The sequence below is a fragment of the Schistocerca gregaria genome, unplaced genomic scaffold (genome assembly GCF_023897955.1).
Source record: "Schistocerca gregaria isolate iqSchGreg1 unplaced genomic scaffold, iqSchGreg1.2 ptg000304l, whole genome shotgun sequence".
In the NCBI taxonomy this organism is placed as follows: Eukaryota; Metazoa; Arthropoda; class Insecta; order Orthoptera; family Acrididae; genus Schistocerca; species Schistocerca gregaria.
In genome coordinates, this window is record NW_026061786.1 from 4,713,000 (window position 1) to 4,727,321 (window position 14,322).

A 14,322-nucleotide genomic window follows, 5' to 3' on the forward strand; every position below is an offset into this window, starting at 1 on the left:
GTATATGCATTATGGGAACCCTTATATTATTTAAAATAAATGTAATAGATAAGGACTGCAGACTGAAAAAAATCTCTGATATACGTGATCACTTTACCAGAGAAAACAAAAATTTACTTCCTGAAAACATAAAAGCCATTACTGAGGTCAAAGTCTTTGTAAATTTTCTGAAGTCATATTTACAACATCATTGCTTTTACTCCATTGAAAAATATTTAAATTCATGGAGTGTATTATATAAATAATTAATGTATAAAGGGTTTTGCTGAAACTTAAATAAGTAGGCATAGAGATCACTTTCAGAACTGTACTTATTACTTGACTTGTCCAATGTCTTATGCAAAAGATGCTTTTGTTGATGACAGGACCAGTAAATACAACACAATAGCCTTTTGATTTGCATCCTTCTCATCTTGTTCATAATCTATCTGTTTACATTCTTTGTTGTCATTAATTTTCTACAAAAGTTTTTCTACATTGAATGAATAAAAACAAATTTCAGTCTTCATTTATATTCTAATCCTACTGTGTGTATGTAACATATTGGAGATTGTTCCCTACATGGGTTCTGCTAAATGGCTCTTTGATGAATGACTTCTTTGCTTCATGTTTACAATATTTTGATTGTAAAGTAAAGCCAGAAATACAGTTATTTTCCATTTTCTGTGTCCTCCAGGACACTTTTTGAAGACTTTCTTTTGTAAAGGTTTAATTGATTTAAACAGTGCTGAGGTTATAGTTCTGTTTACTTTTTTTACTTCAACTAACACTACTAATTGAAAATATTTTTTGAACTTGGTAAAGTCAGCAATTTAGTTCACCTTTGACAACATTCTAAAATAGCACAATAGAATCTGTTTAAATGTATTCATATTAATGCATAGTTAACCTGACATTGCAAGTTCTAATTTGGCAGTTATTTCTTCTATTTTATCATTGCTTTGTTGCCGCAGGCAAAACTTTGGTTAAGACAGTTTTTCATAAAAATCACAGACATATTTCTACAAACTGTGTTCTCAGTCATTCAATTGGGTCTGGAAGGGTCTGTGACTTACACGCGTGTCCGAGCGTGCCAAGCACACACACACACACACACACACACACACACACACACACACACCGACATGGACACACGCACACACACACACACACACACACACACACACACACACACACACACACACACACAAAATGGCCAGTACAACACCACATGAGTCTTCTTTATTTTCGCCTCTGGTGAATCAACACACCCATTATTTACCATCTCTGGTGCTTCACTTCTGTATCAAGAGTAACAGAACAGAAATAATTTAGGTCAGGTTATTCTGAGAAAATTATATTAGGATATTGGACACTTGTAGCATTAGGTGAAGGGTAAACACTGTAGAGGAGAGACACCAAGGCATAACTACTGTAAGCATGTTCAAAAAGATGTAGACTGCAGTATTTCTACCAAGATTAAGTGATTTGTACAGGACATACTAGTCTAGAGAGCTGCATCAATCCAGTCTTTGGACTGAAGACCACAACAACAACAACAACATGGTGAAAGTTATAAAAAGTTTCATTAGCTGTGGAATGCTTCCATGTACTCTGAAATGATTTTGCATGTTTGTACCTCATCCAACTGTTAAAACTGAGTATTTCTTTATCTGTATTGACACTCACCATGGGTTATTGGTCTGTGTTATTTCTATACTTGATTAAAATTTTGCTCTTGTGCAAGCCATAATTCTACCACTATAGTGATGCCTTTATTTTACATTTCATTTTTTGCTTTGATTTCAGATGATTTTAAAGAACCTCACAGATAATGCCAAGAATTTGGCTGCAAATGCGAAGATTGAAGACATGTCTCGTCTTTTCAAGAACCACATGGCTGGAAAACAGGATGTAAAAAACGCTCTTAGTGGAGTAATGGTAAGTTAGTTTTTCTGTAATATCAGCACATAATGTTTAAAAAATCATCAATATTGTGAATGAAGTTACTGATGATAATGTATATTAATTCATTATATAGCATTGTATAATTACTATTTCAAAAAATGTATACAGCAGTTAATGAATACAGTACTCTCTAAAACTTATTCGCATTTATTTTCTAGGTTTGAAGGAATACTTATAAGCATATCTCCTGTTCTCACTTACACATTTAAACTTAAATTCTAATCAAGTCTTGCCCTAAATGACAGGTTCATTGCAGTATTTAAGAAATATTTGATGCAGTAAGCACAACATGTTTTGAATGTGACCTCATCCTTTAGAAATGATTGATGAAAGCCTGTGACTGTAAATACAATGGAGTCGTGTTTCAAATAACTTTTATGATAAGCGTCTCAGTTTTTTTTTTTTTTTTTCATTTATATTTTGCACAACACATTCCAGGAAATGATTTCTATTTTCAAGTGTGCTTTCTGTGTCCTATGCTATTTCTGCATGTGGTTTTGATATATGAAGTACTGTATTATTCTTTTGTCTTTTTTGGTTTCTTGTGATCCAGTTGTTTAGAAACTCGCAGCTATTTAACATCACACACAATTTTCTGTGCACAGCACACAATGAAAATTTTCACACACAATTTTCTGTGCACAGTATGTAATGAAAATTTTCATTGTGTACTGTGCACAGAAAATTGTGTGTGATGTTTAATATGTGCATGTTTCTGAACAACTGAATCACAAGAAAACCCAAAGACAACAGAAACAGAAACCACACTTGGAAATGGGAAACATCTCCCAAAGCATATCGTGCAAAATACAAATAAAAAGAAAATCTTGACCAGTTACAGAAAAGTTATTTCACAAACAAACCCAACACATTTTCATGTATCTTTTGTATCATTAGTCTCCAAAAGATTCACTCCATCCAGATGAATTGTTGTTTCCATTGTAGTCCTAGAGTCATCATGATTTTTGTATGCTGCAAGTGGAATTGGTGATTTTTTTGTTATCTTATAAATGAATTTCTTCTATTTTTGTCAGATACATTGACTTATTTGCTTTTAAATACAAAATGTTACTTTTAGCCATAGAACTATATGTGACAACTGGCTCAGAGTTAACTCCAGCCTTGAAAAGCAACTAACTTAGAATATAATTTTTTGCCAAAGATAGTGTAGTATCTAGAATGCTTAAACAATTCAAAGATTTGCACTGAATGTTCAGCAAAATTAATATTTTTAAGTAATTGATTTACAGTTTTAGTATTTCTGTGTTAATAATGTATGAAATAACTTTTGTGGTATTACAATTTTCTATTCTGATCAAAAGATAAATATGATAACCATAAGGAGAAATCACAGCACCAAAGATGAAGCTCTCTTGTTCGGGGATCTTAGTGACATGGTCTCCCTTTTTAATGTTTTCCAATTTATCCCTTTCTCTGACCTGAGGAAGGAGCTATACTCCAGAAAGCTGGAATATTGTACATACTTTTGTAGGTATCTATTGGCCATACTGACATTTCTCTTGAAGGTACTGGGTAGCAATTCTGCCTCTTAACTTTATAGTTTTCTCAAGAGAATTTTCCTTTCAGTATTTTTGCAGAAACTTCAAAAAAGAACTAAAGGACACAACATAAAGCATGCACATGATGTAATTGCTATTACAAGACTCATGTGTCTTATTTTATGACACCAACCAAAGACATAGATATAGTACACAGCAGAGAGATTAATATAAACATTTCACTTCAACACTTCCCCTAAATGTTTATCTTGCTAAATGCAGTATTTAACACATTGCAATTAATGATCTTAAATATTTAAGCTGGACATGTGCGTATGGTTTGGTGAGAATATCTGCAGCTTGCTGATTGCCTGGTATGTGCTCAATGGCTAACTGGTTTCCTTGAATCTTCTCATAGGTGTAGGCAAGGGAACATCAATATGCTTTGACCTCTTGTGAAAGTCAGGATTTTTGGCCAGTTTAATTGTACTTGTGTTATCAACAAGAAGGACAGGAACACTCTCTAGTCGTGACATTTCTTCATAGAACTTAGATAGCCATATTCCTTCTCCTGCCCCTTCACTGGCAGCCACATACTCTGACTCTGTTTTTGACAGTGATATCAAATGTTGCCACCTGCCCAAGTAACTGCTCCTCCACAAAATCTTGCAACCATGCCACTAACGGAGCATCAGGTTGCTGGATCACTGACATAATCAGCATCAGTATATATCTCCAGTCTTCTGTTTGCATGACTAGCATTGCATTTTATACCCAATGACACTGAACCTTTTATGTATTTTAGGATTCTTTTTACCACAGACCAGTGATTTTCTTGAGGATACTCTAAAAATTTTGACACACAGCTCACTGCTAATGCTACATTGGCCCTTGTACCAAAAACTAAAAACATAAGACAGCCAACTGCTTCTCGATATTGGGCATAAGTTGGTTTATCACTGGTTAACTCATTTGGCTGCAGATATTGCTCAATTGGAGTTGACACAGGATTTGCCTCTGTTATGTTAAACCATTGAAGAATACCTTTAGCATAACTTTCTTGATTAATCTCTATTGATCCATTATCATGACATACAATATTAATATTTAAGTAATGTCCTACTGGCTCAACAGTAATTTTAAACTCATCTTGAATTTCCTTTAGGAAAAGTTCAATATCCTTCTTCTTACTTGCAGATATTAATCCATCATTACACACAAAACTACCATTAACTTATCATTGCAATTTTCTGGATAGAACAAACATGGATCTACCTTACTTTCTGCAAGCCTAAGATTTATTAGGAAGTCCTTGAACCATTGGTTCCAGCACTTTGGAAATTGTTTTAGTCCATATAAACTTTTATGAAGTTTGCATATCCAATGAGTTCCATCACTAAATCCCTAAGGCTGCTCCATATATATCTCTTCTTTTAAGAAGCCATTCAAAAAAGCACATTTTTCATCAAATTGTGCCAACTGAAGTTGCTCACTAGCAGAAACACTCAAAATTTATCTAATTGTATCATGTCTAGCAACAGGACTGAACATTCGTTATAGTGAGTACCTTTTTGTTGACAAAATCCATGATGAAGCACTGGTCTTGCTTTATAGTAATCAATTTTACCATTAGACTTACACTTAATTCTGTAAACCCAATTGTTTGTAATGGGCTTACGATCTGGTGGCAGAGGTTCGAAAGTCCACGTAGCATTTTCTTTCAATGAAGTCATTTCTTCCTCCATTGCTCTTCTCCAGTGTTCATGATCTACAGAATTAATAACCTCTGAATAATTTTTTGGCTCATTTATTTCAGCCAAAATAATTTCAATAAGGTGCTTTGGTTTCTTCAGTTGTTGCCTATTCCTCAATTCTCTTTTACTAGAACTTTCTTTTGTAGGCTCCTTAAACACACTTGCATCTTCATGATTCTTCAATTGTCCATTGCCTGTTTCACTTGGGAGTAACACCATTGTCCTACCAGTTTTCTCAGGTTCAAAAGCAACATCCTTACTCCGAAAAATTCATATTTCTTATTCAATCCACACTCAAAAGCCATCAATGCCATCACAATAACCAACAAAGATTCCTGATTTTCCTTTTGGATCCCATTTCTTTCACTTTTCCTTCAGACCATGAACAAAATATTTCACCCCAGAAATATGAAGTTTATTTTGCTGTATCACCTTCCCAGTGAATACCTCATCCACGCAACTTGTACCAGTTCTGTTTAACACATGAACAGGTGTGTTTTCTGCTTCTGCCCACAAAAACTTTGGCAGGCCCTGAGTTAGCAACATGGTTCAAGCTAGTTCCACAAATGTTCTGTAATGGGCCTTGCACATCCATTCTGCTCTGGAGTATAAGGATTTGTGATGACAAGTTGTATGCCATTTAATTTCATCAAATCTTTAACTTCAGTATTATCAAATTCTCATCACCATCACATTGAAATGCTTTTGGTAATTGACCACAAAAATTCTTCACAGTGTTCACCATTTCTGTAATCTTCTCTGCAGTCTCAGACTTCTGCTTGAGGAAATATATCATGCATAATCTTGAAAAGTCACAAGTGAAGCAAAGAAAATATTCTGCTCCCCCCAGCGATTTACACTCAATAGCTCCACACATATCAGCATGAATCACTTCTGCAGGTTGTGTTGCATGCTGCTGTTGTAACTGAAAACTGCTGTGATGCTGCTTCCCCTTAACACATACCTTACAAAATTCTTTGCCGAAGTCTTCAACTGCAACACCATGCTGCTTCAAGAATTGTTGGACATGATGCTTGATTTGTTGACCCAAGCGTTCAAGCCAAATTTGCAGAGAGTCCTTTGACACTAAATTTACCTCAGAATCACAAGGCTGAATTTGTTTTGTCACTCAAATCAAAATCTTCAATAAGTTGCCACTACCTATGCCACACACTTTTACAACGCCATTGTTTCGGAACTCACACATGTCATTCAATGAATAAAAGTCTAATCCCTTGTCCATAGCAGATGATACATAAAAGAGATATCTTCAGCATTCTGGAGTATACAAAACATTATACGTATGGCACAACTTCCATTTTCCATTGACAAAAGCTTCCCTTTTCCTAGTGTGCTCATAGTCAAATCATTGCCTGTGCATATCTGCAGTGGTGTTGCAAATTTAGTAAATAATGTATACCACTCAGTTTTCTTAGCCATATGATTCATTGCTCGACAATCAGTGATCCATGAGTCCTTGTCCTTGTCCAATTCCGCATTTATTACTTCATCAATGAAAGTCTGGTCAGGCAAATCATTTTTATTTTAGTTGTGGACAGTTTTTTGTTTATGTTTCACATTTGGACATATATATTTTTTTTTAATATGGCCAAATCCACCATAACCGAAACATTTGAGCTTCTTTTTGTCTGTAGACTTTTTGTATTTGTCTGACGAAGTAACATTCGTCATAGTGATGCCATCTGCATTTTTAATGTTTGCTTTGGAAACGAAAAGTGCAACTACCTCGTCCTGTTAACACATCCATTAAACATTTTAGTGTTTGTTGATCTTCAGATCTTGCCCACAACGACTGTCACAGACTTTGATAATTGTCAGGCAGTTTGTCAAGTAGTCGCACCATTAACAATGAGTCATCGGGTTTCACATTGAGTTCCTGCAAGTTTTCAAAACTAGTGAGATGTGTCACCATGCAAAAATTGAAGAATTCTGACTGAACAGAATGTGCACCTTGCTTTGTTTTCTGTTCAAACAGCATGTAGCTTGTCCCACATATCTTGTGCACTCTCACATGCAACCAACAACACCACGACGTTGCTTCTACAGTTCTAACAATAATCTGACTTGCTGCACAATCAGCTTTGTCCCGTGTTTTTAGTGCAGCATTGAACACATCTATTTGTGCCAATGTTGCATCCACTGGCAAAGCTGCAGGTTTTTCTACATCGCCAATAAACACTTCATATGCACTGTCTGACGCATTTAGTAAATTTCATACTCGTAACTTCCAAATAGTCCAATTTTCAGCCCCACACAGCTTCTCTATGCCACAAAAAGCCATTGTAGTCCTGTAAAACAGTTCAGATTTACAACCGCAAAAATTCCACAAGAGAAACGTGCAGCAGTTGTTCACATATATACAGTATGAACTGTGCATAGCATGCAACATACACTAACGCATTTCTGGCATCACAAAATGTAAAACTGCAATACCCAATTCCTTTCTTGAATTGTGTACTGAGTCCAAGTGTACATGCCAACATCAGATCATGATGACGAAGAAGCCGAGAAAATGTATAATGAAATAGAAGACATCATTCCATCTGAAGGAACAGGAAAAGTAAATACCTTAATCATGGGTACTGGAATAGTATGGACAAGGCAATGAAGCAAATATTCTTGGACAATATGGATTAGGAAAAAGGAACAACAGAGGAAGAATGCTAGTGGAATTCTGTCACCGAAATAATTTGGTGGTGATGAACACTTGGTTCAAGAAAAGGAAGAGTAAACTGTACACATGGAAGAGCCCATGAGATGTGAACAGATATTAAAATGGGCTACATACTCATCAAACAAAGGTTTAGGGGCAGTGTGAAGGTCGCCAAGACCAAGCCAGCTGCCGACATCGACACGGACCACAACCTTTTGGTTGCAGATATCAGCACGAGGCTGAAGAAGATCCGACAGCATGGGAGGAGAAAACAGAGATGGGACTTGGAAAAGCTAATAGAAAATAATTGGCAGTAGGAGAATCGTTAGAGAAAAAATTTAACAAAGTGGGAAACAAAAATACAAGTTCAAGTGTGGAAGCTCATTGGCAAAATGTAAAAATGGTTTTGTTAGGTACTCTGAAGAGTGAAGCTGGGAGGGAAACAAAGAGAATGAGAAAACCCAGGATCACCAATGAGATGATGGAGAAGATGGAGGAAAGGAGGAAGTGTAAAAATGTTGATGAAGAAGAATACAGCTGACTTAACAACACCCACAGGAGGGAAACAGACAAAGCAAAGGAAAAGTACTTGGAAGAAATGTGTGACAAAGTAGAAGAACTACAAAGAAGAGGAAGGTATGATCTTATATACCAGAAAACTAAGAAACTGGGAGAAGGAGAGAACAAAAGTGTAAGGATGTTTGGAATAGAAGATTCTAGAGGACAAGTGGTTACTGAACAAGTGGAAGTGCTGAAAACATGGGAAGAATAGATAAGGAAACTATAAGATACAGAACATGACCCAGATGACATCAACATCGAGACAGAGGAAGCTATTGACGAAGTTGAAAGAGGGCCCTGTATACTGACAAGGGAAGTAGAGAAGGTGATAAAGGACATGAAGAGTAGAAAAGCTACAGGGGATGATGACATACCAGTGGATTTGCTCAGAGAAATAAGAAATGAATGTTTGAAAGTTCTGACACAAATCATAAACAAAATCTATGAAACTGGAGAATGGCTTGAAGACATTTTGGATGTCACAATGGCTACTCTTGAGAAGAAAAAGCAAGCCAAGAAGTTTAGTGATTATAGAACAATTATTCTGATATCACATGTGGCAAAGATCATTGCAAGAATACTAAATAGACTGTTGGAAAACAAAATTAAAGTCATGGGAGAAGACCAGTTTGGCTTCAGGAAAGGCATGATGAGGATATTGTCAGAGAGAGTTTTGGCCATTAATGAAGAAGTTTGTGCTAGTTTTATAGACTGGCAGAAGGCCTTCGGCAGAGTCAGTTGATGAACATCCTTAAGGAAATAGGAATCAGCTGGAGAGATCGGAGACTTATAAGGAACTTGTACCTGGGACAAAGGGTAAAGGTACGACTAAACTACAAAGAAACAAACAGTGTGGAAATAGGAAGGGGAGTGAGACAAGGATGTTGTCTGTCGCCAAGTCTCTTCAACCTGTATGGAGAAATTCTGGCAAGAGAAGGGCTGAAGAAATGCGGAAACTTCAAAGTAGGAGGACGTCTTATCAACACCATCAAGTATGCAGATGACCTGGTAGTGCTCGCTAAAAAACAGAGACAGCTGCAACACATGAGGAACAATTTGGTGGAAACAGGAAGAAAATACAGCATGGAAATCAACATCGAAAAATGTGAATCAGTTCAAATACCTGGGAAGTTTTATCACAAAGGATGCCCACTGCACCAACAAAATCTGAGCAAGAATCACCATGGCCAAAGCTGCTTTCAACAAGAAGAGGACTCTGCTGCCCAGCAAGTTGAGTTTGGCATTAAGGGGAAAAAAGGATAAAGTGCTACATTGGGAGCATTGCACTGTATGGAGCAGAGAAAGAAGGAGAACAAATACTTAGAGAGCTTTGAAATGTGGTGCTGGAGGAGAATGGAAAAGATCAAGCGGACAGATCGCATAAAAAATGATGATGTACTGCGAAGAGTAGGAGAGAAGAGAAGTATTCTGTACACAATTCTTCAGAGAAAGGCTAACTGGATTGGACATATACTTAGATATGTGGGACTCAAACATGATGTCATCAAAGGGAAACTCAGAGGAAACATCTGGACGACATGAAAGATACAAGGAGATATAACAGACTGAAGGAAGAAACTGAAGACAGGGAACAGTGGAATCAGTAATTCCCCGTATAAAGAGATGGACCTGCCACTAGGCAGAATACTACATAATAATAATAGTACTGGGTTCATAAACTATTGCAGAAAATCCAAGTAAGAACTAAAGGGCACAACATAAAGTATACACACGACATAGTTGCTATAACAAGACACATGTATTTTATTCTGTGATACCAACCAAAGACATAGATATAGTATACAGCAGAGAGATGAATATAAACATTTCACTTCAACAGATATGATAAATCAGATTGCTTTTGTGATTGATTCGTATGTGATAGAATCACATACACAAGAATTTCTACACCCTCTAACCTCAAAAGCAGATCTAATGATAAAACTGGGGACCATGACAAAATGAACTGATAGATACCATATCCTGACAAATAAAAGGTAGATACATGATGAACTGAAATCTCATTAATAATAAGGAACAGAGCTTTTTCCACTTTGGTTTCAGTGTTGCAGTCTGTGTCTCTTTGATATGTAATTGAATCTCATGATTTTTACTGACTAAAAGTGTGACCATTATATTCTCTTCAAACGTTTTTGTTCATGAACATCTTTCTCATATTCATTATTCCTACTAATACAGAAATTTGTTATGTTGAATCATTTAGGACATCTCAAAAGAAGTTGAGAAGAATCTCTCGCCAAAGCAGTGTGCTGTGCTTGATGTGGCACTGGATACAATCAAACTATATTTCCATGCAGGTGGTAATGGATTGAAAAAAGCATTCTTGGAGAAAAGCCCTGAGCTCCAGTCACTTCGTTACGCTCTCTCACTGTACACGCAAACAACAGATACTCTAATAAAGACATTTGTCACAACTCAGACAAATGAAGGTAAGCAGTTTCATATTGCACTTTTTGCCTTTTACTGTCCTCTGTTCAGTATCCATGACAACATGTTACAGTATCAAACAATCAGTGAATGGAATTTCCAGTCACTGGCTATTTGATTTCTTTTTATTTTAGTGTACAACATTCTCACAATTTCAAGGGAAGACCTCTCAGCTCTGCTAATCAAACAGAAATACTATTTCCTGAAAGAGTAGGATAGTTTCCAAATAATACATCATAAATTTCACAGTTTTTAATTCAATGTATCTGCAAAAGAAAATCATATTAAACTGTATTACCCCTATTTTAGTAAACTAAAATAAAAAAGTGCCAATTTTGAGAAACAATGCCATCTGCTACACTGTCAGTTGTTCAATGTTTCATCTATCACAGTAGATAAATACAGGCCATAAAGGGTATGAGAGCTTTAAACTGTTGATTCACATCTTGAAACACACATAATGGTTCACCTATGGCTCTCCTGGATTGAATTGTAGTGTTTTACATATTCACTGCAGAAAGATGATTAGTTCACATTCACACTCACTTGTAGAAATGCAAAGAAGATTACCTAAAATTTATCTAATTGAGGAACAAGTGTCATGGCTCTAATCCTACTCCAACACTTCATCCCTTAAGAAGAAAGAATAAGAGGAAGGTAATACTATTATGTCGTTCATTTCATAAGTATCTAATATACTCCTTGTTAGGATATTACAGGCACTTGAAAATCTTCTTGGTGAAAACGTCCTTTACAAGCCATTTTCTTTATTGTATTCTGTGTGCATAAATAGAGCACAGAGCAAAATGGAAATTTCTCAGACTCCAATACCTTAAACAAATAGTTTCTTTTAAGACCAGTGTGAAACAAACAGCAGGTAACAGAGATGAATTTGTGTGCTGGAGGGATTGCATTCAAAACTTGAAGCATAAATCATAAATATTGTCCTGACTGATGGGTTACCATACCTTTGGTACCCAGTGATATTGATGTACAAATACATCAAAAATACAACTGAACTCTGGTATATCCTTTTAACCAATCATGTGCTACACTTATATGAGAAATATCACATTAATGTTCAAATTATCTGTCTGTTATCATGTCTTGCAGGTATTTTGCATCCATTTGTTCACCTGCAGTACTCTACTGGAAACCAGTATATTCAGTACAAAAGTGCATTGCCCCAATTTAAACAAAATGGTTCAAGGATCCTCCTACAGGTATCAGAGTTCTTTCCTTGCACAATGAAGTCAGCTGTACTCAATATTTTTAAGCAGATGTGGGCCCCCGCACATGGTATGGACAATTTACAGTCTTACAGTCATTACATATCAACATGGTTCCTCCAGACTTTTGTTTTTCCATGGAATCGAAGTCATCATAGTAATAATTATAAAAGAGGCCCCTAACTATCACCACATTAGTGGTCTCATTTGTTCTTTTTATATCTCACTCTTTACCTGTCTACCTATCTGTTTATGTACATTTTCTGTGTCCTCAGTAAGAGCAAATACAGGTGGAACATAAAGAACATTGCTGACCAAAATCAGTGAGAAGCCAGAATATAGAGAGAAGGTACAGAAATAGTGAAGTCAGGTATTTTTTTTTTGATCCTCTTGATCATTATTTTCTTTTGAACCAGCAACTCAGACATCTCTTAACGCAATATTCATATCTAAATTATAATTTTTTATAGTTTTCCATGCCAAATCCTTTTAATCCTTTCTCTTCTTCACTGCCAAAGAAGTGATTTTTTATGTAGAGGGTGCAGAATGTCACATTTCTTGCATTCCATATGCACTCTTTTGGGATGATACTTTATTAAATACAGCTACTTGAGATCTCATTTCTATTGTAACCTTTTTTTTTATTTTGTACTGTTTCCAGTTCCTATGTGCAGTGAAAAAAATTCCACATTGTTGTCTTATGAAATTGTTGATGAGACAAGAGGAGGTTTACGCATGTATATGTATCATTTAAATTCAAAGTCATCTTTGAAAATCACAAACACTCAGATTTCAACTCTGAATACAGAATTTTGAAAACCACAATTTATGTAGTAAGAGAATTTATAGGGGTGCAAGTGATAGAATTAATCATCCAAAACTGAATGTGTTCATGTATGTGTGTGGAACACGTTGCACATGTTCACACTTGCTTTTATGTGCTGGTATGTTGTGCATGAAGTGTGTATATGTTCATTTTATTGTGCAGGGAGAATTTTTTGTTTACTACCAACAGCTTAACTGATGGACCTGTATTTTACTTTGGGTGTGTAATTGCTGGTAGATATGCCTGTCAGTGTAATATTGTGTATAAATGGAGTTGGATGGCTTCAGATTTGAGAGATTCACTTAACTGATATATGCTTTTCTGAAGAATTCATAACAGCATAGATATATTTGTCTGTCTAGCATGGTATCTTCCTGACTTTAAGTAAAGTACTTCAAACAGTTCAACCCTCTGTTGCGTATTACAACCTACCCACATTTATGTAAGCTTTCTGTGTGAGCTTCAGATGTGATTTGCATGATAGTAACCAGTCTTCTCTGAACCTGTGTGTTGTTTTTGTTTTTATAAATTGAAAAAGTTTTGAAGATTTTGTATGCTTTTATTTCTAGTACCATTTCTGTGATTGTCCAAAAAAGAAACATATATGTTATTTTATCTGTTTTCTTTCCTCCTTTCTTTTTCTTTCATTAAAAACACTAAAGTTCCACTTAACAACAAATCAAACCTTAGACAACGTTCAATATCCATTGAACGTGAAGAGGAAGAGGGAATGGAAGGGCTAGAAGAGCCTCTGAAAGCCAAGAAACGTAGGGAATCACGCCAAGGTAAACATTTGCCAAGTCATTTGCTAATGCTTGGTTAATGTGACTGAAGATAACTGAGCTTTGATAGAAGTAAACTAGAAATATGCACAAACTGAGATTAGCATAACTCACAAAAATGTTTGGATTCCAATCAGTAGATACAGATTTATTTCAGATTATTATGACACGTATGTACACAATGGTTTTGCTGCTAAAGCACCTGCTGCATTGCTGCTTAGCTGGAAAGAGTAGTGGAACTGTCAGTTTGTAATTAAATGCTAGATAACCTGTTACAACAGTTTACCATTTTAATACATCTAATGTTCTCATTGCTAAATCTCTATAAATATTGTTGCACACCTTATTAATGTATGGGATGATGTTAATAAGAGAATGACATGGACATTGAGAATGCAAATAATGGGACTGTGAAGACGATACAGGATAGTTATGTAGTTTCGTGTAGTAAACAGATTAACAGAATTAAAGAAAATGTTGACTGCCTAGGTATTACATACAGATGATGGAAAATTTTGTTAATGTAAGGAGTACTTACCAGTTGCATTATACCCACTCTGATGTTGATTGTGCACAGTAACATATGAATGCATAGGTATACA

General features: G+C 35.7%; 1 protein-coding gene across 1 annotated transcript in view; it reads left to right on the forward strand.

The window, feature by feature from the left end:
- LOC126305264 (protein unc-13 homolog C-like) overlaps positions 1-14,322 on the forward strand; it is a 1,060,877-nt gene that overhangs the window by 965,174 nt on the left and 81,381 nt on the right. Inside the window, exons 27-29 of the mRNA XM_049992034.1 lie at positions 1,789-1,920; positions 10,660-10,885; positions 13,601-13,723. Coding sequence (XP_049847991.1) covers positions 1,789-1,920; positions 10,660-10,885; positions 13,601-13,723 — 481 coding nt within the window. The remainder of the gene's footprint in view (positions 1-1,788; positions 1,921-10,659; positions 10,886-13,600; positions 13,724-14,322) is intronic.